Source organism: Vicia villosa, linkage group LG7 (assembly GCF_029867415.1).
Source record: "Vicia villosa cultivar HV-30 ecotype Madison, WI linkage group LG7, Vvil1.0, whole genome shotgun sequence".
NCBI classification, from domain to species: domain Eukaryota; kingdom Viridiplantae; phylum Streptophyta; class Magnoliopsida; order Fabales; family Fabaceae; genus Vicia; species Vicia villosa.
In genome coordinates this window covers 106,142,106-106,169,693 of record NC_081186.1, presented here as the reverse complement: position 1 = coordinate 106,169,693, position 27,588 = coordinate 106,142,106, and the positions used below count along the sequence as shown (strand labels likewise).

The following is a 27,588-nucleotide window of genomic DNA, read 5'->3' as shown; positions in this document are numbered from 1 at the left end:
ACTAAGATCAAACAATTCAAATTTCAATCTTGATCAGATGATCAAGATAGGCATAAGAGATACATATTGAATTTGGATAAGTATATATACCCTACCTACTGAACACATAAGGAATCAACTTCAACTTTTCTGACACATCCTTTTCCTCCAAAAGAAAAACAAGTTACAAAATACTAAACAACAATAATCATTCAATAATAATAATTCTGACATTTGACCTTAGTTTCCTAAGCTAATGTTTTTTTTTATGTCAAACTCAAACACTACATTCATATTCATTCATTCCACAAAGCAAACATAGGAACTTGATTAACCAAACCCAAATTCCCAAGCCTATTGTTATTCATGTGGTCATTTTCATTGTTTCCATCATCAAACTTTGGTCCTTGCAATGTGAAGTAACCATGTCCATAATCTGCTCCACTCCCTCCAAACTCATTAGGTAATTTAAGACTTTGAGGGTTCATCTCATTCTTGTTGCTCGGCGAACCGTGTTGCGACGATTCTGCGACGACGTTGGCGTTGTTTCCGCACTCGTTCTGCGGTGGTGGTTGTTCGTCCTTGTTCGAATTCCACACCATGTTGGACAATTCATCAGAATGCTGTTGTTCGCCATCGGTAATAGCTAGAGGAGGCGGCTGAGAAGGTGTCGACGTCGACGTACTGCCGCACGGATTGAAGTCCTCGGCAGCGGCTGTAGCAGGAGGCGCAGGTTCCTTAGGTGACCGTTTCGCGAGATCTCCCGCGATTAGAGTTGAGCTTGAGCAAATTCTCTTGACATCATACCTACTTATGTCAAAATTGGTCACAGCACTTGTTCCTCTAAACTTGATTGCTGCAATATCATATGCTTCTGCAGCCTCTTCTTGCGTGCCTATAGGATAGTATAGGAGTTCAGTGACGGATCCAGAAATTTTGAACACTATAAAAAGTTGTAACAAACGGGTTCAAAATAGCGAGGGAGGGTAAGAGAACTTACTAAATGTACCAAGATACAAGTCTTTGTTTCCCGCAACCCGTCCGATTCGAGCCTGCCACCTTCCATGTTGATGGTGTCTGAAAAATTGAGACAAGAAGAAAAAGATAAACACTACTCAATAATTGTTCATCTTTTGTTTCAAAAAAAAGCTGAAATCACAGGAAGAAAATCACTTTAGGCCATACCTTGTCACACCTCTATACACAGAAGCACCTCTTGAAAATCCACTGCTCTTCCTGTCCATGTAAAGCAAAAAAGCACAATTCATTCCATAATCAATAAAATTGGTTGAAGAAAAAAATAACTCACCAAATTCACATTGAAAAAATTTAATGTTACCTTCTTAAATTGGCCACAAATTCTTGCCTAGTCATGTTCTTCATTTCTTCAAGTTCCTTTTCATAAGTGCTTAACTGAGCATTTAAGAAAGTAGTAGATACATAGAGTCATCACAGTTACTAACAATGTAATGTTTCAAACTGCATACATTAAATATATAAGTTATTTAATTTTTTTTTGTTCCTTCTAGTGAATTTGTTTAAGTGCTTTTTTCCAAAGGAGTAAACTGTGCAAGATTCAGAAAACCTTACAGGGAAATTTATGTGAGTTGTTGGACCCCAATACTTGAGTGCAGCTAAATCATAAGCTTTTGCTGCTTTTTCTTCCTTATCATAACCACCTAATAATAATGGAAAAAATAAGTTATTAGTTGCCAAAAGTCATAAATAATTTTGAGAAAAACCAAACCAAACACACCTTCCAAAGCTTTATATTGAGTAATGAATCTAATCAAATATTGGTAAAGAATAAATGAAAGAGAGTTGTGAAAGACTTACCAAGATAAACTGTGAAAGATTTTGAAGAAGCCATGAAAAGAGAAGAATCCAACAAAACCTTAGTCAATGTGACAAGATAAACCAAAAACACATTAAAATAATCAAAAAAACATATATGTTTGTTTCAACCTTGTCTTCCTTTCCTTGTTTGTCCTTCTTTTCTGCAACTATTATCCCACAAATGTGCCTCATATCTCCCAGTCCATCTATGCCTAAACAAATCCATCAAACCCAAAAAAGTAAAAACATAAAATTCAACAAAAATTAACATTAAAAAAAACAATGAAACATAGTACTACCTTGTAACACCACGGTATTGAGAAGTTCTTTGTCCAAAAGTATCAATAGATTTGCGAGGGACAGGTTCTCTAGCAGCAGAACCAGATTTTGACAAAGACCTTTTCCTAGGATCTTCATTCATCTGAACATTAGAAACTGCACCAACACTAACACCATTTGAAACACTTGGACTCATAGTTAGATTAAGAGATTGAAAGCTACAACCATTTCCATTATTGGAACTTTTCCCTTCAGAAAACTGAGTCTGAGTCATCCAAGACTTGTACAAAGGGCTATTATTGATTAAAGCATGATGATTGTTGGTGTTATTGTTATATGGATGATGGAAAGAGTGAATCAAAGATTGGTTTGTTAGGTGATTGTGATTATTATGATTGTGATTGTGATTGTGATTGTGATTGTGATTATGATGATTCTCTCCTGTTTCAATCTCTGTGTTATTGTTGGTGCAAAAACTTGGTGAAACATTAACATTGATTTTGGAAATATTAGTACTATTCTGGCTTTGGTTTGAGTAACAGCCTAAAAAATCTTCAAGTTTTGGTCCTTCTTCATTTGAATTTCCACCAGTTATTGCATTCTCATATCTCCATTCTGTTATCACAAAAATCACATACAAACTTTTAAAATTAAAAAAAATTATTTTAAAAAAAATAAGAAAAAGTACTTATTTTCAAAGGAGTATAAAAAGAAACAATTTTTATGAGCATGCAAATTGTTTTGAGAAAAATAAAAGATACCCTTTTGAGTGCAAATGAATAAGAACCAAAAAAAGTTATTAAAACATGCAAATGATATATAAATATATAGATATATACCTTGAGGTGTAAAGGAATCAGAAACACAAAGTGAACCATCAGATCGTAGAGGCATAACAGAAAGGTGTTGATGATGTTGATGATGAGAAGAAGAAGAAACATAGTTTCTTCCAGTTTCTGAACCTTCACCATGGTTTTGATTCTGGTTATGGTTATGGTTTTCTGTAGCAAATTCTTCACCAAAGTGTGGAGTGAGAGAAAATCCTAACCAGTTACTCATATTAAGAAACAGAAGAAAGAGTTTGGAACGTTGGAGTTAGAGCTGAAAGATGAAAGCTAAGAATGGTTTGGTTTTGAAAAGATTAAAATATGAGAGTCATAATAATCATATGAGTTTGATATATCGTGGGTTTGTTCTAGGCTAGGATTGTGAAATGAGTGTGAATAATGAATAGATATATATATTATATTTTTTGAGGATGTTTTTGTAGTGATGTTGTGTGTGTCGTGTTATATTGTGAGGAAATGAGAGTGTTGGGTTTTGTGCCAGCTCTTTCATTTCTCTCTCAGATTTCTGCAGAAGTGGCCACGGCATGTAGTACCAGTCTAATAACAAAATAATCTATTTTAAGTTTTGAGATTTTATGAGAGAGAGAGAGAAAGAGAACATGACAAAAGTTTTAAGGTTTTGATTTAGTAGAGGTTGATGTTATGTTGTAGTGTTTTTGTGAGGTGTTGGATTTGGTTTTGTTGGGAAATGTGATTTCATCAATGGTGAGGGTTGAATGAAGGTGTGAGAGAGTGTGGTTTGTGGAATAGTGGATGATTTTGATGATATCAGCTGAATCTAGTAAGAAAAAAATTTAGATTGTTGTTTAATAATAAAATTGTTTTCCTTCTAAAAAATAATAAATAAATATTACTCTTTTAAATAATAAATAAATGTATTAGATATAGTATTGAAAATTGAATTTTGCTTCATCAATTTTGAAGTTTTTGTTAGGATGTGAGACTCTAGAAGAAGTATTAAGAAAAACAATGAAATTGTTATAAGATATATAAATTTTTTTATAAACTGATTTTGATGACTTTTGACTTATTTTGTTTATAAGGTCATAAATAGAAAGTAAAAATATAATATATTTAAAACAATATACATAATAAAACTCCCTTTATATTTAAGTGTATTAATAATTTTTTATTCATATTTTTTAATTATATTTCTTATACAAATATTAAATAGTTTTCTCTCGAGATTAAATTTATAAAATTATAAAAATAATTAATATAATTTATACAGCAAACAATTTTTTTTAATTCTTGTTGTTTATGCTATATAATCTTGATTATGTAAATAGTAAAATTGAAAAATAATAGTCATTTGTACATTTAAAAATGAAATAATATTCATTGTAAATTGAAGAAAGTAGTTATTTTTAATAAAAATAAAAAACTTGTTGATAATTACTAATTTATATAATTAAATATTTTCTTAATACACTTTTGTCAAATGCTTTATTTGTTCAATAAAAGAGATGGATATCAAGGCCCAATAGGGCCCAGTTCTTAGGAGAACAAATTACGAATTGAAATATCTTCTATCCACATTCCATATTGGTTCTTATTTAAAGCCTAAATACATTAAAATTATTTTTGGGCGAAATATTCAAGTAGCATTTTTATTAATTATTTAATTTAAATATTTAATTTGATGAGTTAGATTTTATGTCTCTTTTTTTTTTTATTAAATAATTTATCTTTATTTAAAAAATATATTTTGGCTTTTAAAACCCTCAACCTGAAAATACCTACGCAGTTGTTGTGCTTAAACTTATTTATCACGATATTGAATTGATTTTGTCTTTTAATTCAAACAATTCATATCTTGACTTCTTAAGGCGGTGTAGTTCTGCTATAAATAAAATGAAATAATTTGTATTATAAAAAGAGAAAAGAAAAATGTTTGAACTTGAAAGCATGGTGATTTAAGAGGTGTAATAACGTTTGCATGCAAAAAATTTATACATATTTATTCCTATCTATATCAAGACTTATCTTTCACTTAAGAATTGGACAAATAATTTGACTCAAATAAATGTGTGATTGGTTTCAATTGGACCGAATGGAACCAATAGGTAGAACTGGTTACCACTTGCAACTGCATTGCATGGATGGTTATAGGTCAGTGGTGATTGCAGTGATGGCAATTGGTCCAGATCCACTGTGAAGTGTGAACAGTGCAACTAGATAACCAACAACATCACTTCTTTTCAACTTGTCCTTTATCTCTACATTTCCATAATTTTAGTTCATTTTTTGGATTCATCATACTCATCAAATATCCAAAAATATGCAACATTATGGTTGGACTAAAACTCTGCAACATGTATACACACAAACACAGATAATTCCATAAGAAAATACTAATATTGATTTCATTGGGAGGGAAGTTGTGGTAAATTAGGAAGGAAACTTAGAAAACTCCGAATCGGCGTTATCGTTTGTTTTTATGTTGGATGCTATTCATAAACTTATCTGTTTGCTGCATCATTGCATTGAAGCCCATGCAGATAGCAGACTTTGAATATCAAACCAAATAAGTCATCACTTGACTGAGTTGCTTCAATTCAGGCCAATGTGAGTTACTTTCGTCACGCGCTTCGCAGTGAATTCAATCAATGAATCACATGCTTTTCAGTGACCATTGTTCATTCATGCATGGAGACAAATTGCAAAGGTCTTACTAATGACACTTGTTTGATATTGCAGTGTTAAATTATTAAACTATGGTTGACTTCTTCAGGGTTTAAATTCAATAAAATTATTGGCTAAAGATTTATAAAGATTATCATTTCAACAAGCATATGAGTCCATACGCTATCATCATCCATAACATAACTATATTGACATGAATGAATAAAATTAAAAGGGTGATTCCAATATGTAAATACACTCCTAAAAGGTATCTCAAACCAGAAAATTAACAAGAGTACCGTGTCAGTTTTTGTTCCGTTTCTATCTTGCCGGAGGAACCTTCAAGTTCACGAGAAATAGTGTAGTTTGGTTGTATGCAATTGAAGTCTTGAGTTTGATGTATTCACAATTTGAAATGTGTAGAGCAAGTATATCAATATCAATCAGCAACCGTCATTTAGTGTTAGCCCCATGCCATAGAACATGCGTAGTTGACAACCAGTTTTCCATCAAAACCAAAATTCTGAAAAATCGGGGAGGAACATAAGAAAAAAAATAGCATAAGTGCATGTGATAAATAAACAGCGTAGTTAGGATGTCTAAAGGATACAAAACAAGCAATTAGAATCATGAATACGCTTGAGAGAAGGTTTGGATTAGGAAAATGGAAAGTTTTCACTGACAGTGATCTAATATTAGAAACAAATTCTATGAGATAAACTAAGTTACTCAAACATAATACATAAATATTCTAAGGTATTTTCTTATATTCTTATTATATTACTTGAAACCAGACACTTAATAGTTATATGACGATTATAGCTGACAATATCAACATTCTCCTACAAGCTAGTTCACATATGTCATTTACGGGATGGCTTGATGAACATATGACTCTTTGGCTTACAAAAAATAGCAAGCTTTGACGAAGTACCAGCTCTAAGACCTAGTTGAACAGCAAAGCAAACTATGCTTCGGTTCTATTACTATTTCTGAAATTTAGATTTCTTTCTATCTTGCAAAACTAGTTTGCATACAGAAATTTATGAACACCACTACAAGTGATCTGAAATAATAGATTCATTCTACCTCTTAAGTAAAATTTCTTAAGGTGTTGTGACTACAGGCATTTTAAGTTAATTAGATTCTACCATTTACATGAAATAATTAATCTCTGGAACTATTAAGATAGGGACTTTGGTATTATAGGGTGTCCAAGTCCCACATCGAATGGCGTGAGATGCTAGGTGGGTATTGATGTGGCTTGGCTCTTCCTCTTTGATAGCTAACTTTTAAGGGAAGAATACCAGAGTGTTTGGATATTTATCAATTGGTACAAGAGCTTGTTGTCAGTGGCTCGGAAATGGCTACCTACTTAAGGCCTGCCGGCGGGAAAGCCCAAAGCATAGGAGCTTGGAATTTTAAAGTGGCTTGGTACTCCCACCCAATAGAGAACCTCAACAACTACCATAATACTATAGGTCTCTAACAATTCTCCCTCCCCCAAAACAGCGAGAAAATACATGTCATATACTCACTTCGTCCATCGATATTTGTTTCATTTGATGTTGATTATTTATTTCACATAGAAGAGAAAGATGATTTTACCATAATACTCATTAACTATTGGTGCATTTTCATTATCAAAGATGCAAAGTAGAGGCTACACAATTGGAAAGTAAGCAATTAAAGTTGTATCAAAAATTAAAATTGACAATTCATTTTGTTGCAAATGTGACAACTATGTGGGACGGAGGGAGTGCAACACTACAACATTGACACTAACATTATAAGAAAAAACAAGAGATATAATATTCACTAACGAAGAAATAAAAGTCATGAAAATTTAACTTTTTAGCCTTCTTGCAAAAGACAAGCAATTTCATACTTTCTTCTTTTCTTTGAAGGGAAATCCATCTGTAGGTGAATTGTAGAATGTGATCTTAAATATACTTACCTATTTCTCCATCAAGTAGGTCTAGGTCAAGGAATCGCTTAAAAAAATGCCTAATATCTAATTTTTACAAAACAAGAAGATAGCCTCAAAAAGGTTAAAGCCACTTCTATGTACTATTTGAATTTTACAAAACCAAAAGATAACCACAAAAAAGACCTAACTATACAAGTATTCCACAACAAAGACCAAGAGAAGTATTATCACAATATGATTCATAACTGCAGAACCAGAATCAGGGATATATGCAATTTACATTCGACCAAAATATTAAAAAACGATGGAAAAAGGAATCCAGTAATTTAATTTCTTACATTATACAAATCAACAACCAGTTCATCAGGGTTTGGTGAAAAAGCACTGTTGACATATACAAACTGCAAAACAAGAAAACAAAAATTGAGGATGCAGAGCTTTTAGAGAACCAGATGGTGGTAGAGTATATAGTAATTGTTTACCAATGTCTCCCTGTGGAGCTGTCTGCGAAGAAACTCTATCACTTTGGCAAATTTATCAGTTCCAGCGATCTACAATTTCAAATAGGCGTAAGGAGTGGTTCAGCACATCAAGTTTTAAGAACACTTATCAAACATAGGATTCGGCTCAATAAATTTATCCCGAAATCCCAATATAATAACTTTCAAACTTCAATTTAAAACTTTGAGTTTTTATTCATGTACCCCAAACCCGCATTTTCCATATGTGAGATTCTACCATCCTCTATGAAGCACAGACACAAACATCAGACATATCACTCTGACACCGACACGTCATCACCGGGACGTATCATAGGCTTAATTTGTAAACCCTAATTTATGTGGTGGTAACTAACTCATGTGGAACTCAAAGCTACACACACTAGAGTTCAATTTTTTTCTCAATTGCGGAAAATAGTAATTTGTAAAGGGGCTTTGCTTCAATTAACAATTTTTATAAGAAATTTGAAGAAATAAAAAAAACCCATTATCAGAAAAGACAATACCTTGAATTTGGATTGTTTGAGAATAGGAGCATCACCGGTGGCTCTGAGGTGAACAACCACTGTAAAAATAAAAAAGAGCGAAACTGAATCAATTTGAAAAGGGGAAAATCGAAATTAGGGTGATTGATGAAAAAGAACAAACCTTTACGAACAGAAGTAGGAGATTCAGCAGCCATGGTTGTAAGTTCTGAGAATACTGAAGAATTTTCAAACCCTTTTTTCTTCTCTCTGGTGTTGATCCTTTTTAGTTATTTAAAATTTGCTGTATTATATATACTTTTTTTTTAAGCACCCCTTTTTTAGAAATTGTGTGTTCTTTTTTTTACTATTTGATTTGATATTTTCAAAGAGTAAATATAGTATTTCATTAATTATTATTTTTGATAAAACTATCTCTATTTATTTATTTTAGAAAAGGAGTGATGCACTAACCGTGTAAAATAGTTTTACACTGTCAACCAATCACACTCATGTATTCAATTACACAATACTTTTATTTTAAAAAAGTTTTAATGACACGGCAGATTGCTTGTTTTCTACACTGTCGGTGCATATCCATTAAACTCTATTTATTTATAATTGAGAAAAATATGTGAAATTAAATAATTAAGGATTTGTATATAAAAAATAACAAAGTTTATTCTTATCGGTTAAATATGTTTTTATTCTCTTTAATAATTTTATTTTTAGTTTTTTTTAAACTTTGTTAAATCTTGAAGTATTTGTGATCTCCACTTGTGGTCTCTCCTGTGAATTGTGAACGTCACTTAAAAAAATTGATGTGGCACACCACGTGGAAGTTTTTTGGTTGTTTAGTGTACACGTGGCAGCGGCAGCATTGCAAATATGTTGATGTTGTGTGCTATGTGGCTAAGGTTAACATTATACTTGAACCCATAAAAATTCTTAGCTAATAATATGTAGCTAAACTCATAGCTAATTTGTAGCAAATTCAAAAATCACACAAACTATCCAATTTTGTTTACTGTATAATTTCCATTACGCAACTTCTCAATTGATAGTGCATCATCCATATCAGTTGTAGCTGAAGAATCAATGGTAAATACACACATTATCAGCATTTAACTTGTCTTCTTCTTTACCATTTTTACCATCCACTACATTTTCTTGGACAAGAAGGTTACAATCTTCCAGTACTGCAGTACATCCTATCAACCTCAGTTCTGTGATTTGCAATAAGTAACACATGTTCCCTCAATGGAATATTATCGCCAGAAAACACAACTTAGTTGTGTTTATCTTTTTTAAAAGAAACGCCCACATAGATAACCAAAGTTTAAAGAAAAACGAGAACACTGAAAAGCTGCAATCCTACAACTGCAAGTGACGAAAGATATACTAAGCACATTAAAGTTTTTGAAAGAAACACCACCAAACATATCACACCCCTTATAAACCTAAGAATGATCAAAGCACAATGCTTTAATCTACTATCCGATTTGAGAGGCGCGCAGGCATCCATCTTCTTCGATGAACCATTGAAAAACCTCCCTTCTGCAATAAGATACTTCATTGTTATTTGGTAATTCCCAATATTTCGGACAAGCATGACACCAATAGCTCAAATTCTTATTTATTTACAATAAGTTAAATGCATTACTATATAAGTTAAATGCAGTAGGAGCAAGATCCACAAGTGAATGAAATCTTAATATTTTCAATTTAGCATAAATACAATATATGAGAAGATGAAGAAACAAAAGTAAAAGTAACTATCAAAATATGAAGAAACCTCAAGTTTATTGTGAGCATTGACTTGAAAGGCAACTTTGAAAACATCATCCCTCTGCAAGTCAAAAGAAATTAACCAAATGTCAAAATAAAAAAGTCAAAAGTTCATTGTTAGTGCATGTGAGAAGGCATGTGTATGTGAAATGAAAACATCACAAACATCCAATGCCTTCTCAATAGCATAGGCTATGATTTAAAGTTCCTTGCAACATAGGCTATGATTTGAAGTTCGTGATGTTGCTACTTCTTTGAAGAGTCTCTATGAAATTTCAAAAGTATTGAAATAAAAGAGATTTACTTCTTTAGAACAGGTCAAATTTCACCCTAATTGAGGGCACGTGATTCCAACCACCACACTTCCCACTGTTGAACCTGATTAAAAGGCCACTTACATAAGACGGTGAATCTCATGGAGACACACAACACGCGTTATTTGAGGCATTCATTCATATACTCAAACTATTTTATCACTCATTCACTAACTTAAACGTTAAAATGTTAACCTTGCAAATTCACTCTACCGCATCAAAGGTTCACTTCACCGCATCGAAACATAAGTCCGTTCAATTTTGGCCTATCTCTAGTTTTGTATGGAACATATTTGAATCAAATACATTAAAAAAAATGTTAAATATGTTTGTGGTCTCCTAAATATCTCATATTTCACTTTAGGTTTCTCAAAGAAAAATTCAAAGAATAATCCTCCTAAAACTTTCCACTCACACTTTCGGTCTTTCTAGCAACTTAACGACGGTTTTTATTAGCGGCGGTTTTAGTGACAATTTCTACTTAGCAACTGAATTAGCAAGAGTTTTAGCAAGAGGGACCAAAGTGTAGATGGAATTATTTAAGAGGACCATTCTTTGATGAAATTGTTTATAGGGACTAAAACCAAATTTAAATTATTTATAGGAACAAAAACATATTTAACCCTTAAAAAGTAATTTTACCCTTAAAAAGTAATTGTATTTAAAATCAGATGATGTACAAAGTACTCTAGTATTCATACCATCAATATTATTGAACCTCACACGTAAGAAATGCCTTCTTCTTTTTTAAGGAAGAAATAAATGTATAGTTTGAGGTTACTACACCAACAAACTTTCATATGCTACATAAGAACGTTAGGAGAGAAGTGTAGGAAATGGCTCATTTATATTGTTGCACAATCAAAACCCTTCCTTCAATGTTTACAACAGAAGGCTAGCTGTGAGTATTAATTAAGAAATAGCTTGACAGTGGAAATTAATTAACAAGTGTACTTGTAGAATTAAAGGGATCAAAATACTTATCAAGTGTCTATAAATTAAATTTGAATATATTTAGCAATAGAATTAGATGTTTAATTAGTTAGGCAATACATATATAGATATCATATAGCTTTCTCTATATGATTCCCAACTCACTTGACTTTTTTCTTCTCTTGGTCCTTTGATTGCAACAAACCACTTTCAATCATTTTCAAGTCCAAGAAAAGAAGCCATCTTCTTGAGCTCCACATCCAAAAGGCTATCTAGAGGATCAAATTTCTCTGATACAAGATGAAAATGATCAGAAGGTGATGATGAGCTATGAGTACTATTGGTTGAAACTACCTTCTTGTGATCTTCTTCTATTTGTGGAATCTTTGAGTTTGTAGTGTTGGACTCATCATCATCAACCAACAAATTGTCTTGATGATCATTGTCAATGAGGAAATCGGCGATTGAGGTTTCATCACTTCCTTGATCGCATTCACTTCCATTCTTATTCTCTAAAATTTTGTTGTGTTGATGAACAATCTTCAATCTCCTTGGCCTTGGAGCTTCTGGTGCAACATGACTATATTTGTTTTGAAGTGAGACAGAAAATGATGATGATGTATGTTGTTTTTGTAGCTTCTTTGATAGATTCGTATTCCAATAGTTCTTGATTTCATTGTCTGTTCGTCCTGGTAATCTCTTAGCTATCAAAGACCATCTATATACATAACAAATTTCATAATTTTAGTCATTCATTTTAACAAACAAAAATGAATTATGATAATTCAATTTTCTAACTCGAACAATCATCGGTTAGGTTTTACTTATCAGTCCGGTGAGATTTCAAATATTGAAAATACATATTCGAACAATCATCGGTTAGGTTTTCCTTATCACCCCGATGAGATTTCAAATATTGAAAATACATATGAATAAACTTAAGAGTTAATTGAAACTAGCATTTTGAGTAACATTAAGAGACTTTAGTGTTGGTTAGTAAAATAAGTTGATGAAAAATTTGTCACAAAAATAAAATCACCTGTTACCAAGAAGACGATGAAGTCTTATGATCATATCCTCTTCATCCGGAGAAATGTCGCCTCTCTTTATACCTGGTTTTAGATAATTCAACCATCTTTGTCGACAACTTTTTCCGCATCGCTTTAAACCTATACATAAAACCAAAGAGATCAAGTCTTATGAAAACACCTTGCTAGAGAAAAATGAAGAAGCATGCAAATTAGTAGAGCACATATATATACCTGCATTTTGGGCAACCTTTTGCCATTTTCCTTCTCCATGAATGGCAACATATTTAGAGAGAATATCATCTTCTTCGCGAGACCAAGCACCTTTATTAATCTCCTTATGAATTCTACCCATGTTTTTTCTTCTTCTTCTTCACACAAAAAACACTTCACTATGCCACTCGTGAAAACAATGACTATATATAGTGCATTTAATTGAATACTTAGAAAAATATACTTACTTTCCATGGATCCATAGAGTTGTTAGGTGACAAAGAAAAGGGACAACTATGTTATGAGAGTCATTAATTAATGACAAAAATGAAAAACAAGACAAGAAAAAATGCAAAGCTTTAAGTTATTTTTTTGGGTGAGAGTGTTGCGTATCGTACTTCTCGTACGTCGACATCATAAAAGAAGGGGACCAACCAACAACTGATTGTGTTTCGTTATTCAAATTTTCTTGCTTTAAATTTCCTCCCACATACATTGAAAACATTTCTTATGGGTTTTGTGACTTGTGTTGTGAGACATAAAACCTACGGAAAAGTTTAGTTCAAAACTTTTTTTTTTTTTGGAGCAAATTAATGAATTTATTCATTCCAAAAACAATGAGGTACAAGACCGATCCATAGGATCCAGGTTAGCTAAATTGACTACAAAGATCACAGCTAACTACATACCTACAAGACATTACAGTACATGCTTAGCTTCCTATCATTTTCAATGCGAACTCTAATAATTTCAATAATATGCGTGCTATTCAAACTATCCACACTCTCTCCATGGAAGATGCATCTGTTTCTTTGTTGCCAAATGCAGTAAACACTTTCAGTTACCGCAACTTTCATAAGTCTAGCTCTATTACTCTTGCCTTTAAGTTGATTGCAAATCCAAGGCAGCTCCGCATGCCAATCCTCAGGATCATGATCAATCTGCATCCACCTTAGCACCTGCATCCAAACATCCCTGGTTTTGTTACACTGAAAAAATAGGTGATTGCAGTCTTCATCCATCCCACAATATACACACTTGCCATCTGTTATAATCCCAATCTTGTTGAGTCTATCCTTCGTAGGTAGACGTTGCTGACAAGCCAGCCATATAGTGAACAGAGATCTAGGCCTAGCCCTATTAGCAAACATGATATTCTTCCAAAAAAACCCTAGGTTTCTCACCCCTGAGCCACTGATACAGTTTACTAATCTCAAACTTCCCTGTAGTCTCGAACTCAGTCCACACATTTGAATTCACCACCAGATCCCTATACTTAAAGATAGCTTTTACAATCCAGGAGCAGTCACCCTTGGGCTGGAAAGAAGTAACAGCAGAGCCCTTGAGGTAGAAGAGGTGGATCCATCGTATCCAAAGTATATCTTTTTTGTCAGCAATGTTCCAAAGCATTTTGCACATAGTGGTTCTATTCCAAACAACAAGGTTCATAAGGTTTAGACCTCCTGCAGAAAGGGGTTCACAAGTGTGTTCCCATGAGACAAGTGCTTTTCTAGAAATATTCTCCTTGCCAGTCCATAGAAAACTCCTGCACAAGCTCTCTATATGATTTATGACTTTCTTGGGGAGGGGAAAAATTTGCATCCAGAAGTTAGCAATTGCAAACAGCACACTCCTGATTAGTTGGAGTCTCCCTGCATAAGAGAGTAGCCTGGTACTCCAATGCTTCAGTCTTCCCACCATCCTATCAATCAGAGGCTGACACATGTTAACAGTGAGCTTTTTGCTTGCTAAAGGCACCCCTAGGTACTTAAAAGGCAAGCTCCCCATGACAAAACCAGTCTCCATCTGAATCTGGGTCTGTTCCTCCATAGTTGTTCCCCCCAAGTACACTTTACACTTGGAGGGACTAGCAGTTCAAAACTTTTTCTTTTTAAGAAATGTCAAGTTCGACGAATCATCTAAATTGTAGAAATACAAAATGATAAAAAGTAGTATATGCGATCTTCATCATACCATTTTTGGTTCTAACTTTTCTTTAAAATTGATATTGAAATGTTTCATTTAGAAAAATTGATTGTTATTAAAATTAACTCAAATTTGAAGCTAAAATTTATAGCAGAATATAAATGTAATTTTTATGTTAAAATTTATCATTCAATTCATTTTTCCATAGACTTATCGAAATATAAATTATTTTACATTCAATTTACTTTCTATAAAATTAATTTTATAAAACTATTTCACTCAATATTAAATTTTATCACACATAGAAACAAACATATATTTAACTAGTATGTTTGACGATTAAATTATGGATAGACTACTACGATTTTGATTATTAGAATGTTGTTTAAATACTAGTTTTTACTTGAAAGTAGTTTTAAAAAAAATTGAATAAATAAAGTATTTTTATTTGCTTAATTACGGGAATGGAATTCAGGCTGAAAAGCGCGCTCAAATATCTAGCGACAACCTCCTAGTTCCAGGATAACTTTCCTAAGGGTTTTGATACTGATTTCCTAAGGGTTTTGATACTGATGAGAGTGACGAGGACACTTTTTATTTGATTAAATAGAGGGTACCATTTACGGTCTTTTCCCTAATAACGAACTCCAAGAATTATGAAAGGGAAAGCAGTTGAGTCAGATGATGATTACACACTATTCTACTTTTCTCTTACAGCATTCCCCCCTGAATATTAATTGCATCGATGATCAAACACACAATAAGAACTTAGTATTATTTGTCAAGCAAAATGTTCGTAAATGAATTACAAATTCACAAACAATACTATTCAAAACTGAAAAACATTACAAAAGTTTTTCTAAGTCCATAGCAAGTATACAAAAAATTTAAATAACCAAATGAATATATAGACTTTAATGGCCATAACAAATCCACTATTTGGGCCAAACAATGAAAGTTTAACTATTAAGTGGGCAAGGGATCCTTTAACAGCTAAATCATATCTAAATACAAATTATTTACAATTTTTCTCAAATTCTAATAAATTACAGCAACCAATTTCTTCATTCTGTTTCAGACCTGAACCAAAAAAAGAGGGAAGAAATGCATCCTGTAAATTTTTGTGTCATCTAAAATATGTATACTAGTTAATGGTGGAGGTCATAATTGTATACCAAAAAAGAATAAATATATGCTACTCTTTCGCATTTAAACTGCAATAACCATGACTTTTGCAATGGAATTGAGAAAGAGGAAATCCAGATTACAATAATTATACATCCTTTGAACTATATTGACTTGTTGGAAACAGTAAGCAAAAATAAATAGATTAGTTCGAAACAGAATGAACCAAAGAAGACCCCTTACCAGAGCTTACAGGCAGTGTAACCTAGTAGAATGAAGACCAGAATTAGACAGGTTTATTAAAATCTTGTCATCTGCTGTAACATTTGAGAACCAGATGAATGAGAAACCAACTGGTCTGAATTCAAGGGTTTTATTAGATGATTGGAAGCTACAGGGTTAGGATGTCCCTGTCTACTGATATCTTTTGAATTGTTAATAGTTGGTTGGGGGTGTGAAGACGATTCCATCAATGTGCGAACCTGATTGTAGAATAGTTAGCAAAAAAGGAAAGAACATGTCAGTTATATTATTGTCCAATGGAAGAATACAGATCAATCGATCAAATGAATCCTTCAAACTTACCGCATCTAGCCGCCTTTTGTTAAGGTCATTGGAGAGCTGCAAGTTTAAAGCACAGCACGAGTCAAATTATTATCATATATATTTAGATTTACATTGATTTTCATACGTAGGGTAAACAGGCACACAAGGGAAAGAGAGAAACACTATTTGGTGCTTACCGGTCAAACAGGCACGCAAGGGAAAGAGAGAGAAACACTATTCAGTGCTTACCGGTCTATTCTGGCACTTCTTCTCCTCACTTGAATAGCCTGGAATTGTCAAATCCCAATTTTTCTCTGAATAATGACACCGGAAACAAGTAAATCAGCACATTAGAGCACATTCAAGCATTTAAATTATATATCTCACCCAAGATATCAGGGAAATCAATGGTCGTTCATACATTATACAAGTTTCAAAGAAGAGCACATTAGAGCTTACATTTGAATTTGATACATCAATATTACATATGACAGCATAAACCAGTACAATACAATGAAACAATTATCAGCAGTTTGCTGCACAAATACAGTATAATGCACACGTTTACCTATCAAATCCATCTTATACATCAAACAATGGGAGCACTTAACCAAGATTTTTAAGAGGTGAGATTACACTAATTTGGTTTTTATGCACGTCAATATTTAAACTTTGAAACCTAGCAACATAATTCTATTTTCGGAAATAATTAATAACCAAATGTAAATCTGTAAGAGCACATTAATATGATATATGCTATTTATTTAATACATGTTGCTAAATAAATTACTCATAACTATTAACTAGCATTATTTTTCTTCAAGTGTATGAATGATTGAAGAAAATAAGGGTCAAAAAGTATGTCCGAAGAGCCCAAAGCTATAATAGAAGTAGGCCAACAATAAAGATTTCAATACTCCATTAAATGAAAAGCTAAAGATCAAACAAGAAACACAAACATGGGATACAAATAGAGAACTATCATGCATAATGTTAGACATATAGATACAAGAAAGATATAGCATGTAACTCCTCCACACCCCCTCCTTTGCATGAGTAAAAGATATTCAGATTAAGAGTGCAGTGCAGTTTTAACCACAGACAAAAACCACAAGGGCATTATTGTATATCATCTAAAACCAATGAGATTCAGAAAACAGTTTTTCTTTTCTATCCAATTAGAATAGAATAGACAGTAGTACTCTATTAGTAAATTTGTGAAAGAAGTAAATAAAAATTTCTTATTTAAGTTAAATTAAAGTAAAATTTGAAACATTGAATTGCACATTCTTCTTTCGGAGGGGAAGATTAAAACTCGGGAATAAGCAGCACTAACAACATACCTAGATGCAGCAATAAATCCTTGGACTCCAAAGTTGATGATTTTCTATGTTTTGCCATAAGGCAACCATGTGTAGTTGCCTGCGCATAAGAACAAGGTAAGTTTGTACCCAAAAGTATTACACTCTAAGCTAAAAACAAAATCATCTATGGATTTTCAACATCAAAATACAAATATAAAATAGAAGACATTTACAACCATCACCACCACGCCTTATCCCACTAGGGTTAGTAAGGCAAAAATATGAATTGCAAAAGACTAGGAAAGAAAAGTTAATTTTTTCAAATTTTCAGTATGCCTCATTTACTATGCAAAAAACTGGGGATCCCACTCATGCAGATATTATTAGCAGCAAGCAGCAAAAGATTTCAAACTATAAAATATGAAGGTGGGAAACAATCAATATCAGATTGTCATATCAAAAAACCACTGAACTTAATTTAAAGCTTCTGCAGATAAGGAAGGGGTCAGAATGGATTTAAAAAGTCATAAAAAACTTAACAATATCCAGAATCAAGAGTCAAATTTTAAAAATTCGTACACACGCGCGCACACACACTTAGAGATTGCTCAAATGAAAATTAAATGCACATGCTTAACAACCTAGCCTTAAACACTAAAGAACATTGCTTACTTATTAGCTAGCTCTAACTGTTAGGAGGGGGTTCGTCATCATGCATGACATTCCCCACTCCCTAATCCCAATAGGAATCATCCAAGATACCAAAAGAAGGGGGAAAAAAGTCCTGTACTAAAAACTTTGAATGTAGTGAAAATTTGATAATTAAAGATAATCATGGCATATTATCTCCTTTTTGGCGTGCACACGTCTATTACAATAAGGGGGAAAAGGTAAGCATATTGGATTACTTACAGTATCAATGAAGTCATCAGCAAGCTCTAAAAGAAGATCTATAACTGAAGGGTCCAGCTTACCCTGTGGATCCACCTGTTGTATAGAAGATTAAATTCAAAATATAGCCATAGCCATTAAATAGATACTTGGAGAAAAAACTAATCAAGTTTAAAGAAAACCTGTGCAACTAAATCTTGTATCTTTCTCTTTCCAAGTACTTGGTTTGTTGCTGCTTCAGTCCCTTGGCTTGAACTTCCACCAGGTGTAGTCGTACCAGATGCAGTAGCATCTGGCTGTGATCCTGTTAAACTTAGTGTTTTTTGGCCTGAAGGTCCTGGCATTCTCGGAGACTGCTGCTGTTGCTGTTGATGAACAGATGCTTGTAGTTGAGATTGTTGTTGTTGTTGCTGTAAAAGTTGTTGCTGCTGCTGGGAGGATGGATGCTGCTGTTGCTGTTGATGAAGCTGAGGCTGGCCCATGGATTTCTGCTGCATCAACTGGGACAATTGCTGTTGGCTTAGGGTAATAGAGTTTTGTTGCAGTTGAGCAGATGAAGCCAGCTGCTGCTGCCTCTGATGTTGTTGAAGACGCAACGGGGAGGCAGGGCCAGACATTGCTGGCATTTGCTTAAGCCACTGATTCTGTGTTAAAGAGTTATGCATCATGGCAGGCTGTCCATTCTGAGACAATCCGGACAACTGAGAATTCATAAAAGCAAGGGATGATGACCTTGGTAAACCTTGCACCTGTAGTCAGCAGCACAGTCAATGTTCAAATTCGACTCATTTCATTTCGAAAAGTAGTATATACATATTGACATGCATTTGGAAACTTCATTAATTTATTACATTATACCAATAGCAAAGCATACAAATCTTCAAGTGATAGTGAAAAACTATAAATAAGCCTCCCAGTGAAACTTTTCCTTTTTCAACAACTTCCAATATTACACCGCAACAAATTTTGAAATTTTAAACACTTCATTTTTTAGTTTAGGACTTGGCCAGTAAAATGGAGTTTTAAACATCCATTTTAGGTGCTTTGTAAATTTTACCAAATTCATTATAATGTTCCATAATTTGATAATAGGGATTAAATTATATATGTTGGTGGTGTTAAGAACCACTAATACCTAAAACATTTATCAAAAAATTTGGTTGCATTAAAAAGGATTAAGTCTTGCACATATTCATCTATCTGGGGAGAGAAATGCAGTTATTAAATAAGGGAGGGAAGTGAAATTAATTTAGGCTTCTGTTAGGAGAGGAAGTGTAACATATTTTAATTGTTTTCATTCTAACCTCAAAAAGATAAAAAACACAGTTTAGCTTTTGAACTAGACGTGCTAATAGACAAACACGTTTAACTATTTTATGGATGACAGTATTCTGCTCCTCTCGCCTTCATAAACCACTGATATACTTGGAAAAAATTAAAAAATTTACATTACATGAAATGTCTATTAACTAATCCAAGCTGTCAGTCAATCTATAAGATTGCCATCAAAAGAAAAATAAAGTGTGAATCACCTTGCAGGACATAGGTCTATATAGCTCATTTTCCTTTTGTTTAAGGGTTTGGTTTATAGATCTATTAGCATGGTACTGACCTGATGATCAATGAATTCAACTTCTAGATGTGAACTAATGTGTGGAGAAAAAAGCAACTCAAAGAGACCCGACGAATAAGACTGAATACTTATTGAAAGGGCATAAGTGATTGAAGATAAGACAAGCTTAAAAATATGTGAAGGATGATATCTATCTGAATCAAACTGATGTGAACAAGAACGGAGACTTTGAAGAAAGGTAAGGGTACATTCAAATCATTCGATGCTTGAAAGTTAGCATGTTCGAGTCGTACCTAATAAATGCAAATACAACGAGAAAGAGATAAAGTCTCGGGTTGTATAAATTTGGTGGATTGGCAGTTACCCATTCAAATTTAATAGTTCATTTTTATAATTGGGTGGCATAACCCAAAAAGATGACGTTATGTGGTATGTATGTAAAGTTTCCTTAAACACCAATAAACATGTAGACTTTTGTCATAAGTGAAAAAGCATAAACATATATAAATTGAGAAACAACATAAGCTGGAAACTAATCCAAATTGGGTCATACCTGTTGATTGTTTAGCGAACCCTGCTGTGAGAGTTGCTGCCTGATTTGGCTAGGAGTCAATCGAAGCTGCTGCTGCTGCTGGGCATAAAGACCTCCATTAGCCCTCAGTGAGGCTAGATTGGACGACCCCATCATCCCGATCGCTTGTTGCATTCCTTGCAGTGATTGTCCACCGGAATTACCAGAAGAAAATTGTGAGGATTGCACCAACCCACTCTTCTGCCTCGGCTGCACCAAACACAAATTATATCTCATAATCACATTCACAACAATGACAAATTACAAAACCTCGAAAGCAATATTTCAAATTACAACACCAAGCACAAAAATTCAAAAACCTATATCATAAACTAACAATTTTTTCATTATAATTCATTCATATATACCGAAGTTAACAGATTAAACTGAGCAGCTCCAGCACCAGACAACATTGGGAAGTGACCACTCTGTCCCATCAACGCCGACCGCGACAAGTTGGAAGCACTCCCACCTATGCCAACACCAACACCAACACCGCCGCTTAGTTGTTGTTGCTGAGCAGATACACCAGCTGATCCACCGAAATTCATCTGGCCGCCATAAAGTCCAGCTTGCTGCCTGGCAATTTGCTGTTGCTGCTGCTGCTGCTGAGGTTGAATTTGATTAAGGCGGGACATGGAAGGTGAACGCTGTAGGTTTTGTTGAAGTTGAAAAGTGGAAACATTAGGGTTAGGGTTATTAGGGTTGAGGTTGTTGATGTTATGCAACTGCGAATGTTGTTGTTGATCTTGAGAGAGAGATGGTGAAGCCGAATTCATGTGAATTGAAGGAGATTGTTGTTGTTGTTGGGGGGTTTGTGAAGGAGATAGAATTGTAGGGTTTGAAGAAGAGGGGTTGTCCATAGTCAATGGTGGTGAACCGATTACGTTTTCCGCCATTGGTAATGATTTGAAATATTGTGATCTTTATCGCTGTTACTGTGCCGCCATTGATGAAGCTTGGTTGAATCGAAGGAAGAAGGTGAATCTGAATCGTAACTACGCGTCAATTCGTGGTTTTTTCAATTCAATCGTGAAAAGTGAAAAAGGTAAAATCCTAATTTGATTGATATACTAGGTTATGATATTTTATAATATATATAGGTGGCAAATTTATAGTAACAAATTTATTTATAATATAAAAGAGGATTCATTGACTCCACACCAAACTCAACCTTAATAACAAACATTTTATAAATAACCTTTTTTTTTTTTTGGGAGAAATAATAGGTTATTATATCATTTTTTTATTTTATTTAATATGATTGTTTGGTTAATTTCTTTAACAATTGAGATTTAGTATATATTTTTTAAATTTATTTATAATATATGATTCGACTCCACACCAAATTTCAACCTTAATAAGAAACATCTTATAAATAACATATTTTTTTAAGAGAAATAATAGGTCTTTTTTATTTAATATGATTGTTTGATTAATTTTTTAAATGGTTGAGATTTGATATAAGTTTTTTAAACTCACACCTAGTATCAATGGATGATGTCTCTTATAATATATGTTTTATAAATTACTAAGTTGCTTTGGTGTGGTTGTTTGTGGTGTAAGTCCTAAATTACTTATTTTATAAAGATAAATAAAATTGGTTTAAATCGTCTTTTATTCTTTAGAAATTGGAAGTTAGCTCGTTTTGATTTTGGTTTCCTTTTTTTATATACAAGTTTTTATATGTCAATTTTTTTTGTTGATATTTGTCACTTACGTCAAAGTTATGTTACAAAAATGTCTACATGGTTAACGTTGTTGAGTTGGCATTTGTTTTTTCATTTTTTATTTTTTACGTGTGTTTGTGGATTTTCAATATCATGATTAGTAAAAGAAACGATTAAATCCAAAAAAATTCTTTTTGTTCAGCATATTCTTTTTTATAGTACCTTCTCCAAGAAAATTTGGCTATGGTTTTCCAATACAGCTCAGATGCGGTTCGCTTCAGATAATTTGGAAGATTGGTGGGCTTTCTGTTCAAAAGGGAGATCCAAACAATGTACTATGCTCCTTATTGCAGGCTCAACCTTTATCTTGTATAGTTTATGGCAAGTTAGAAACAGTGAGAGATTCAACAACACTAAACCGAACGTCAATCTTGTCATTAGAAGAGTTTGTGTGCAGCTGCTATCTTCTGCTCATATATCGAAGGCAACATCTCATATTTCCATTTCTGATTTTAATCTCTTGAAGGCTTTCAACATCAAAATTAGACCGCCTAGAGCTCCCAACATAGTTGAAGTCATTTGGCATCCGCCGTCTCTTGGTTGGATTAAATGTAACTGTGACGGTGCATACAATGATAATGGACTTTCTACAGCGTGTGGGGTTATTTTTAGAGATCATAGAGGTAATTTTCTTTTGGCTTTTGCTGACACGGTTCCTTGGAGGTCCTCCTTTCTAGCCAAGTTTGTTGTTGTTGTTCGGGCTATGGAAGTTGCGATGGAGATAGGCAGGCATAGTTTGTGGATAGAAACAGATTCAGCCCTTGTTGTTTAGGCGTTCACCAATCCGGCTTTGGTCCCTTGGCAAGTGAAAGTTGTTTGGTTCTCTTGTATAAAATCTTTTGTTTCTAGGCAGATTTATATCTCTCATATTTATAGGGAGAGCAACTCCTGTGCTGATTATTTAGCAAACTTAGGCCTCAATGTTAGTTCCCTCAATTTTTTTTATTCCATTCCTTTGGGCATTAGGAAGGAATTTGTTCGTGATATGCTAGGAATGCCTAACTATAGGTTCGCCTCTTGATGGGTTTTTTGTCAATCCCATCCTTTTTGTAACGTTTTCTTTTTAATATACAAGGTTTCATTTTAAAAAAATCCAAAAAAAATTCTCATCTTGCAAATTATTCCCTCTCTCTTCATATATGTACCTTCTTCTCCATTTGCACCTTCATCCTCCATTCATCTACGGCTTCTTCCTCAACTGCAAACTCGAATTCGTTTTAAGTGCTAGTATGTGGTTGCAATAGATCAATGGAATTGTTCATGTCAAACTCAGTTGAAAACTCTAAACGGAGACATTGGAAGTTCAAAAGTCAGGTAATGTTTGGTTACAAGTTATTCATATGAGATGATAAAATTGAACGAAACACATCAAGTGAACCCAAAAATTCGAGTGGATGCAAGTGCCCAAAGGTTGTCAATGATTTAGGCTGCATTGTGAGGGAGATTAATATTAGGAAAAAAGAGAAGATGAAGATGAAGTTGGAGACAGAAAAGAGAAAAGGCAATTTGTTCAAGCTTCTGTTGATTGTCTCATGGGGTTTCTTTTTTTGCTTATCAGAAATGGTGGTGATTCCCATTTGAATGTGTATGTGTTATTTTTTTTGTTTTTTGTCCTTGTAACATTAAGTCCTTATGAATCTCATCCTTGTACTATTTAATGAATGAATATGATGGTTTTAATTTCGACCATATATGTTTGTGATTTTATTGTTATCCTTGTTTATCAATGATCTAAAAAAGATATGAGGTAAAAAAATGTCATATATTACTAAACCATAATGATGGTTAATGAATCTAAAATACATATAGCCAAAAGGCATAAGCGAAAATACATAAGCCAAAAAAGACATAAGTCAATTAGTTCAACATTAGAGAAATACATAATAAAGATACATCATATCTCGAATTTGTTCAACATCACATTAATACATTATCCAAAACATATTATGAAATTTCACTATATGTCTACAATGTCATCGATTGTGATGAGTCATTTCCTTCTCTCCTGAACTTTTTGCATTTTAGTACCCCTGTTCTATCACTTCTCTTCAACTCCAATTTCCTTGCTACCTTTTTTTGTTTCGGTTACTTTTTCTACAAAGGTACAATCATAACACAAGCATTAGGCCACATGCAATAAACTAAATTGAAAGACATAAATTGAATTAGTATAAGTAACTCAACTGATATAGGGACTCTTGGAGGTGCAGATATAGCTACACGGGGAGTAGGTTCCACATTTGGAACAGGTATAGACAAAATATAATCAGATTGTGAACCGCTTATACCAGAGTCATGTGCAACTACCTGAGGATTGGGTTTCACATTTGGATCAGGCGCATTTTCAACATTAGAACAGGTGCATTTGGGGAAGTAACATCATTGATATTTGGTTGAGGTTGTTTTGCCATAAATGATGCACAAATATCTGCAGCAAGCACTTAAAATTGAGGATCAACATTAGTTTGAGTTTGAGGTTGTTGTTGTTTTTGTGCAACTTGAGTTTAAGGTTGTTGTTATTTTGATACAACTTCAGCTAGAGGTTGTTGTTATTATGATACATCTTTAGCTTGAGGTTGTTGTTGTTCTTGTTCTTGTTCTTGTGTAATATTTTTAGGTTGGGTATGTAGTTGTGTTGTATTCCCAGATGCAGCTCTTGTTCCATTATTCTTTGGTTTTCTTCTCCACATAGAAACGATGGAATAAATATGATACATATCTTGGCATTAACATATGACATAATATGGAGATAAGTAAATACCTTCCTTTTTTGAGCTTCAAAGTCCACCACAAGACTAGTACAACTTTTTGCATTATGACCATGTACACCATAATTTGTGCAACAATAAGTTGTTTATGTCCTTCTCTTGTTAGGGTCTTCATCAGGTTCCCTCCTCCTCAATTTCGTTGGCCTTCTAAGTCCTCTTTTGTATGATTTTCTTCAATATCCATATCATGCCACATATCTTGTCTATTAATTGGGCTTACATTAAAATTATAACATGCCATATATGTTTCCTTGGAATAGTAATCATCCACATAGTTTTCATATTCCTCTTCTTCAACATCATTAAGATTAACAGCATCAACATCATTAACATTAGCAGCAGCATCATCAACACTAAGATTCTCATCAACATTAGCATCATCAACATCATTAACATTATAACCACCAACATCATTAACATTAGCATCATCATCATCATCAATATTAATATTATCATCAACATTAGCATTATCAACATCATTATCATTAACAACATCAATATTATTAACATTACCAACACCAACATCATTAACATTTGCACGATCAACATTATCATCAACTACTTTATGCTCTACATATATGTCCACATTTCAATTTATCTCAACATCGTATTCATTAACTCGCTAGCATCATTATTACTAATCATTCTTTTATGCTTGTCTGATATGTTGTTATAGCACCATAACTAATATTCTGAATACTCAAGTTGACAAACTTCTTTCACGATACTAGTGGCTTCAAAGAAGCTCCACTTATCATGATCAATGTCTACTAAATGTTCATGCTCACCTAGGTAATATACGATAGTGTCCCTAACAAATTTTCTCTCATAATGAAAGTTCACAAATATCATACCTGGTTCAATCGATTTTCTTGCTCAAATGTGATTTTTATTTGTCTGCCACTGTCGCCACCCACATAAATCTCCAGCTTTGGTTCTTGGCTCTTGTTTGTATTTTCTCAACAACGTTGTTATATTTTCTCTTGTTTTCTTTATTTAAATCAAACTTTCTATTATCCAGGTTCTTTATATGCAATTGTTTTACTCTATTTACTTTGCACACTATGTCTTTTATTTGCTTAATTGTTGTTTATCTCACCATAAGTGAATAGTTTTATAAACAAAGGGGGTCGTGAGAGTCTATCTCATGACGATTAGGGGTGGAAATAGGCTAGGCTAGGCTTTATAAGGCCTGAGTCTGGCCTACGATAAATTTGGAAGGCCTAAGCCTGGCCTGTGGCGTATAATATGCTCTCTTTTTTTGCCTGACCTGACCTTTTTAAAAGTCTGGCCTGACCTGAAAGTCTATTTAAAAGCCTATTTTTCATTATGGTTTTCAATTAATCCATATTACTTAAGAAACCTTATAAGTCGTCTTATAAATGCATATATAGACCGGCCTATATTTAGCCTTTGTACTAATATATATGCATATATAGGCTTGCCTATTTAGCCTTATTTCTAATATACATGCAAATATACGCCGATCTATTTAGCTTATTTTTAATATACTTGAAAATATAGGTCGGCCTATAAGGTGTCATAGGCTTTTTTAAAAAAACCTAAACATGGCCTTTTTATTAAATAAGCCTGTCTTGGTCTGGCCTTATATAGGCTAGGCCATAGGCCCCTGTAGGCCGACCTTGCCTATTTTCACCCCTAATGACGATCCTCGATTGATTTATTTGAACGTGAACTGCAAGAACTATGGGTGTTTTATTTTAGAATTCGAAATCGTAAATATATTTGTGTCGGTTGCAAAAGCAAAGGCAACCCATATATGACCGTAGTTCAAAAATATATGATTCGATATCGAATTACGGATTGCTAAACAACAAAGTAGCGAGACACCCGATGTGTCAAGATGATTCGCTCTCGATAGAAAAAATTGTTTAGTCGTGTCAGAAACGCGTCTATATATGCATTCCACTAAGGTGGGTGTCGTACATATTTATCTACTTTTCTATAAATTATTTAGATATTCTCGTGTGCGAATTGGAATAATCAATAAGGTAAGTCTTGATAGATGATGACAACCTTGTATCCTATTTTAATATCTGTTAATTTTATTTTATTTTGCACTAAATCAAACAATATTGCGATCGCTTTAACTAAACAATTAGGATCAAACTCTATACTCGTATACATCTCCATGTGGTTCGATCTTATATATTACTTTGCATTGTCGTGCACTTTCACCCAACGATTAGCCATCTACTCCTACTCAGTACCACTACAAAGACATCTTTCTTCCTATAGACACTTTCTAAATGGACAAACTTCCCCAACAAAACATACACTTGGACTGGTCTCAAAATGTTTGCTTTAACATTTGGAGGGCAACTATTTTGGGGTGGCCAAAGGTCCAACAAGATCGACCCAATACAACAGTTCAGTCTAGATAAAACTCTTCACTA

At 33.5% G+C, this 27,588-nt stretch overlaps 5 protein-coding genes across 7 annotated transcripts; 1 reads left to right on the top strand and 4 right to left on the bottom strand.

Moving 5' to 3' along the window:
• Positions 1 to 114: 114 nt before the first annotated feature.
• On the bottom strand, positions 115 to 3,481 carry LOC131618183 (AP2-like ethylene-responsive transcription factor AIL1). Of its 2 annotated transcripts, XM_058889444.1 has the most exons (9): positions 2,934 to 3,481; positions 2,115 to 2,709; positions 1,945 to 2,027; positions 1,816 to 1,824; positions 1,570 to 1,658; positions 1,319 to 1,392; positions 1,165 to 1,215; positions 980 to 1,056; positions 115 to 874 (listed from the first exon to the last, which is right to left on the bottom strand). In XM_058889444.1, exons 1-9 carry the CDS (start codon positions 3,151 to 3,153, stop codon positions 276 to 278), a joined length of 1,797 nt encoding a protein of 598 aa, XP_058745427.1. In that variant the 5' UTR covers positions 3,154 to 3,481; the 3' UTR covers positions 115 to 275. The 2 variants fall into 2 exon arrangements, with proteins under 2 accessions (XP_058745427.1, XP_058745428.1); XM_058889445.1 differs by lacking the exon at positions 1,816 to 1,824 and having other exon boundaries at positions 2,934 to 3,480.
• A 1,024-nt stretch (positions 3,482 to 4,505) lies between these two features.
• On the bottom strand, positions 4,506 to 8,761 carry LOC131616422 (ubiquitin-like protein ATG12). The gene is made up of 5 exons (XM_058887753.1): positions 8,646 to 8,761; positions 8,504 to 8,562; positions 7,980 to 8,048; positions 7,836 to 7,898; positions 4,506 to 6,090 (listed from the first exon to the last, which is right to left on the bottom strand). Exons 1-5 carry the CDS (start codon positions 8,677 to 8,679, stop codon positions 6,031 to 6,033), a joined length of 285 nt encoding a protein of 94 aa, XP_058743736.1. The 5' UTR covers positions 8,680 to 8,761; the 3' UTR covers positions 4,506 to 6,030.
• A 2,764-nt stretch (positions 8,762 to 11,525) lies between these two features.
• Positions 11,526 to 13,053, bottom strand: LOC131618182 (transcription factor WER-like). Its single transcript, XM_058889443.1, has 3 exons — positions 12,759 to 13,053; positions 12,536 to 12,665; positions 11,526 to 12,214 (listed from the first exon to the last, which is right to left on the bottom strand). Exons 1-3 carry the CDS (start codon positions 12,877 to 12,879, stop codon positions 11,707 to 11,709), a joined length of 759 nt encoding a protein of 252 aa, XP_058745426.1. The 5' UTR covers positions 12,880 to 13,053; the 3' UTR covers positions 11,526 to 11,706.
• Positions 13,054 to 15,491: 2,438 nt separating this feature from the next.
• Positions 15,492 to 21,751, bottom strand: LOC131616420 (transcription initiation factor TFIID subunit 12b-like). 2 transcript variants are annotated; one of them, XM_058887749.1, is made up of 9 exons: positions 21,042 to 21,751; positions 20,656 to 20,883; positions 18,712 to 19,278; positions 18,551 to 18,625; positions 17,678 to 17,756; positions 16,584 to 16,648; positions 16,374 to 16,409; positions 16,032 to 16,270; positions 15,492 to 15,743 (listed from the first exon to the last, which is right to left on the bottom strand). In XM_058887749.1, exons 1-8 carry the CDS (start codon positions 21,570 to 21,572, stop codon positions 16,088 to 16,090), a joined length of 1,764 nt encoding a protein of 587 aa, XP_058743732.1. In that variant the 5' UTR covers positions 21,573 to 21,751; the 3' UTR covers positions 15,492 to 15,743; positions 16,032 to 16,087. The 2 variants fall into 2 exon arrangements, with proteins under 2 accessions (XP_058743732.1, XP_058743733.1); XM_058887750.1 differs by lacking the exon at positions 15,492 to 15,743 and having other exon boundaries at positions 16,168 to 16,270; positions 16,532 to 16,648.
• An 857-nt stretch (positions 21,752 to 22,608) lies between these two features.
• LOC131619937 (uncharacterized) lies at positions 22,609 to 23,175 on the top strand. The gene has a single exon (XM_058890976.1). The coding sequence runs from the start codon at positions 22,609 to 22,611 to the stop codon at positions 23,173 to 23,175; it is 567 nt and encodes a 188-aa protein (XP_058746959.1).
• Positions 23,176 to 27,588: the final 4,413 nt, after the last annotated feature.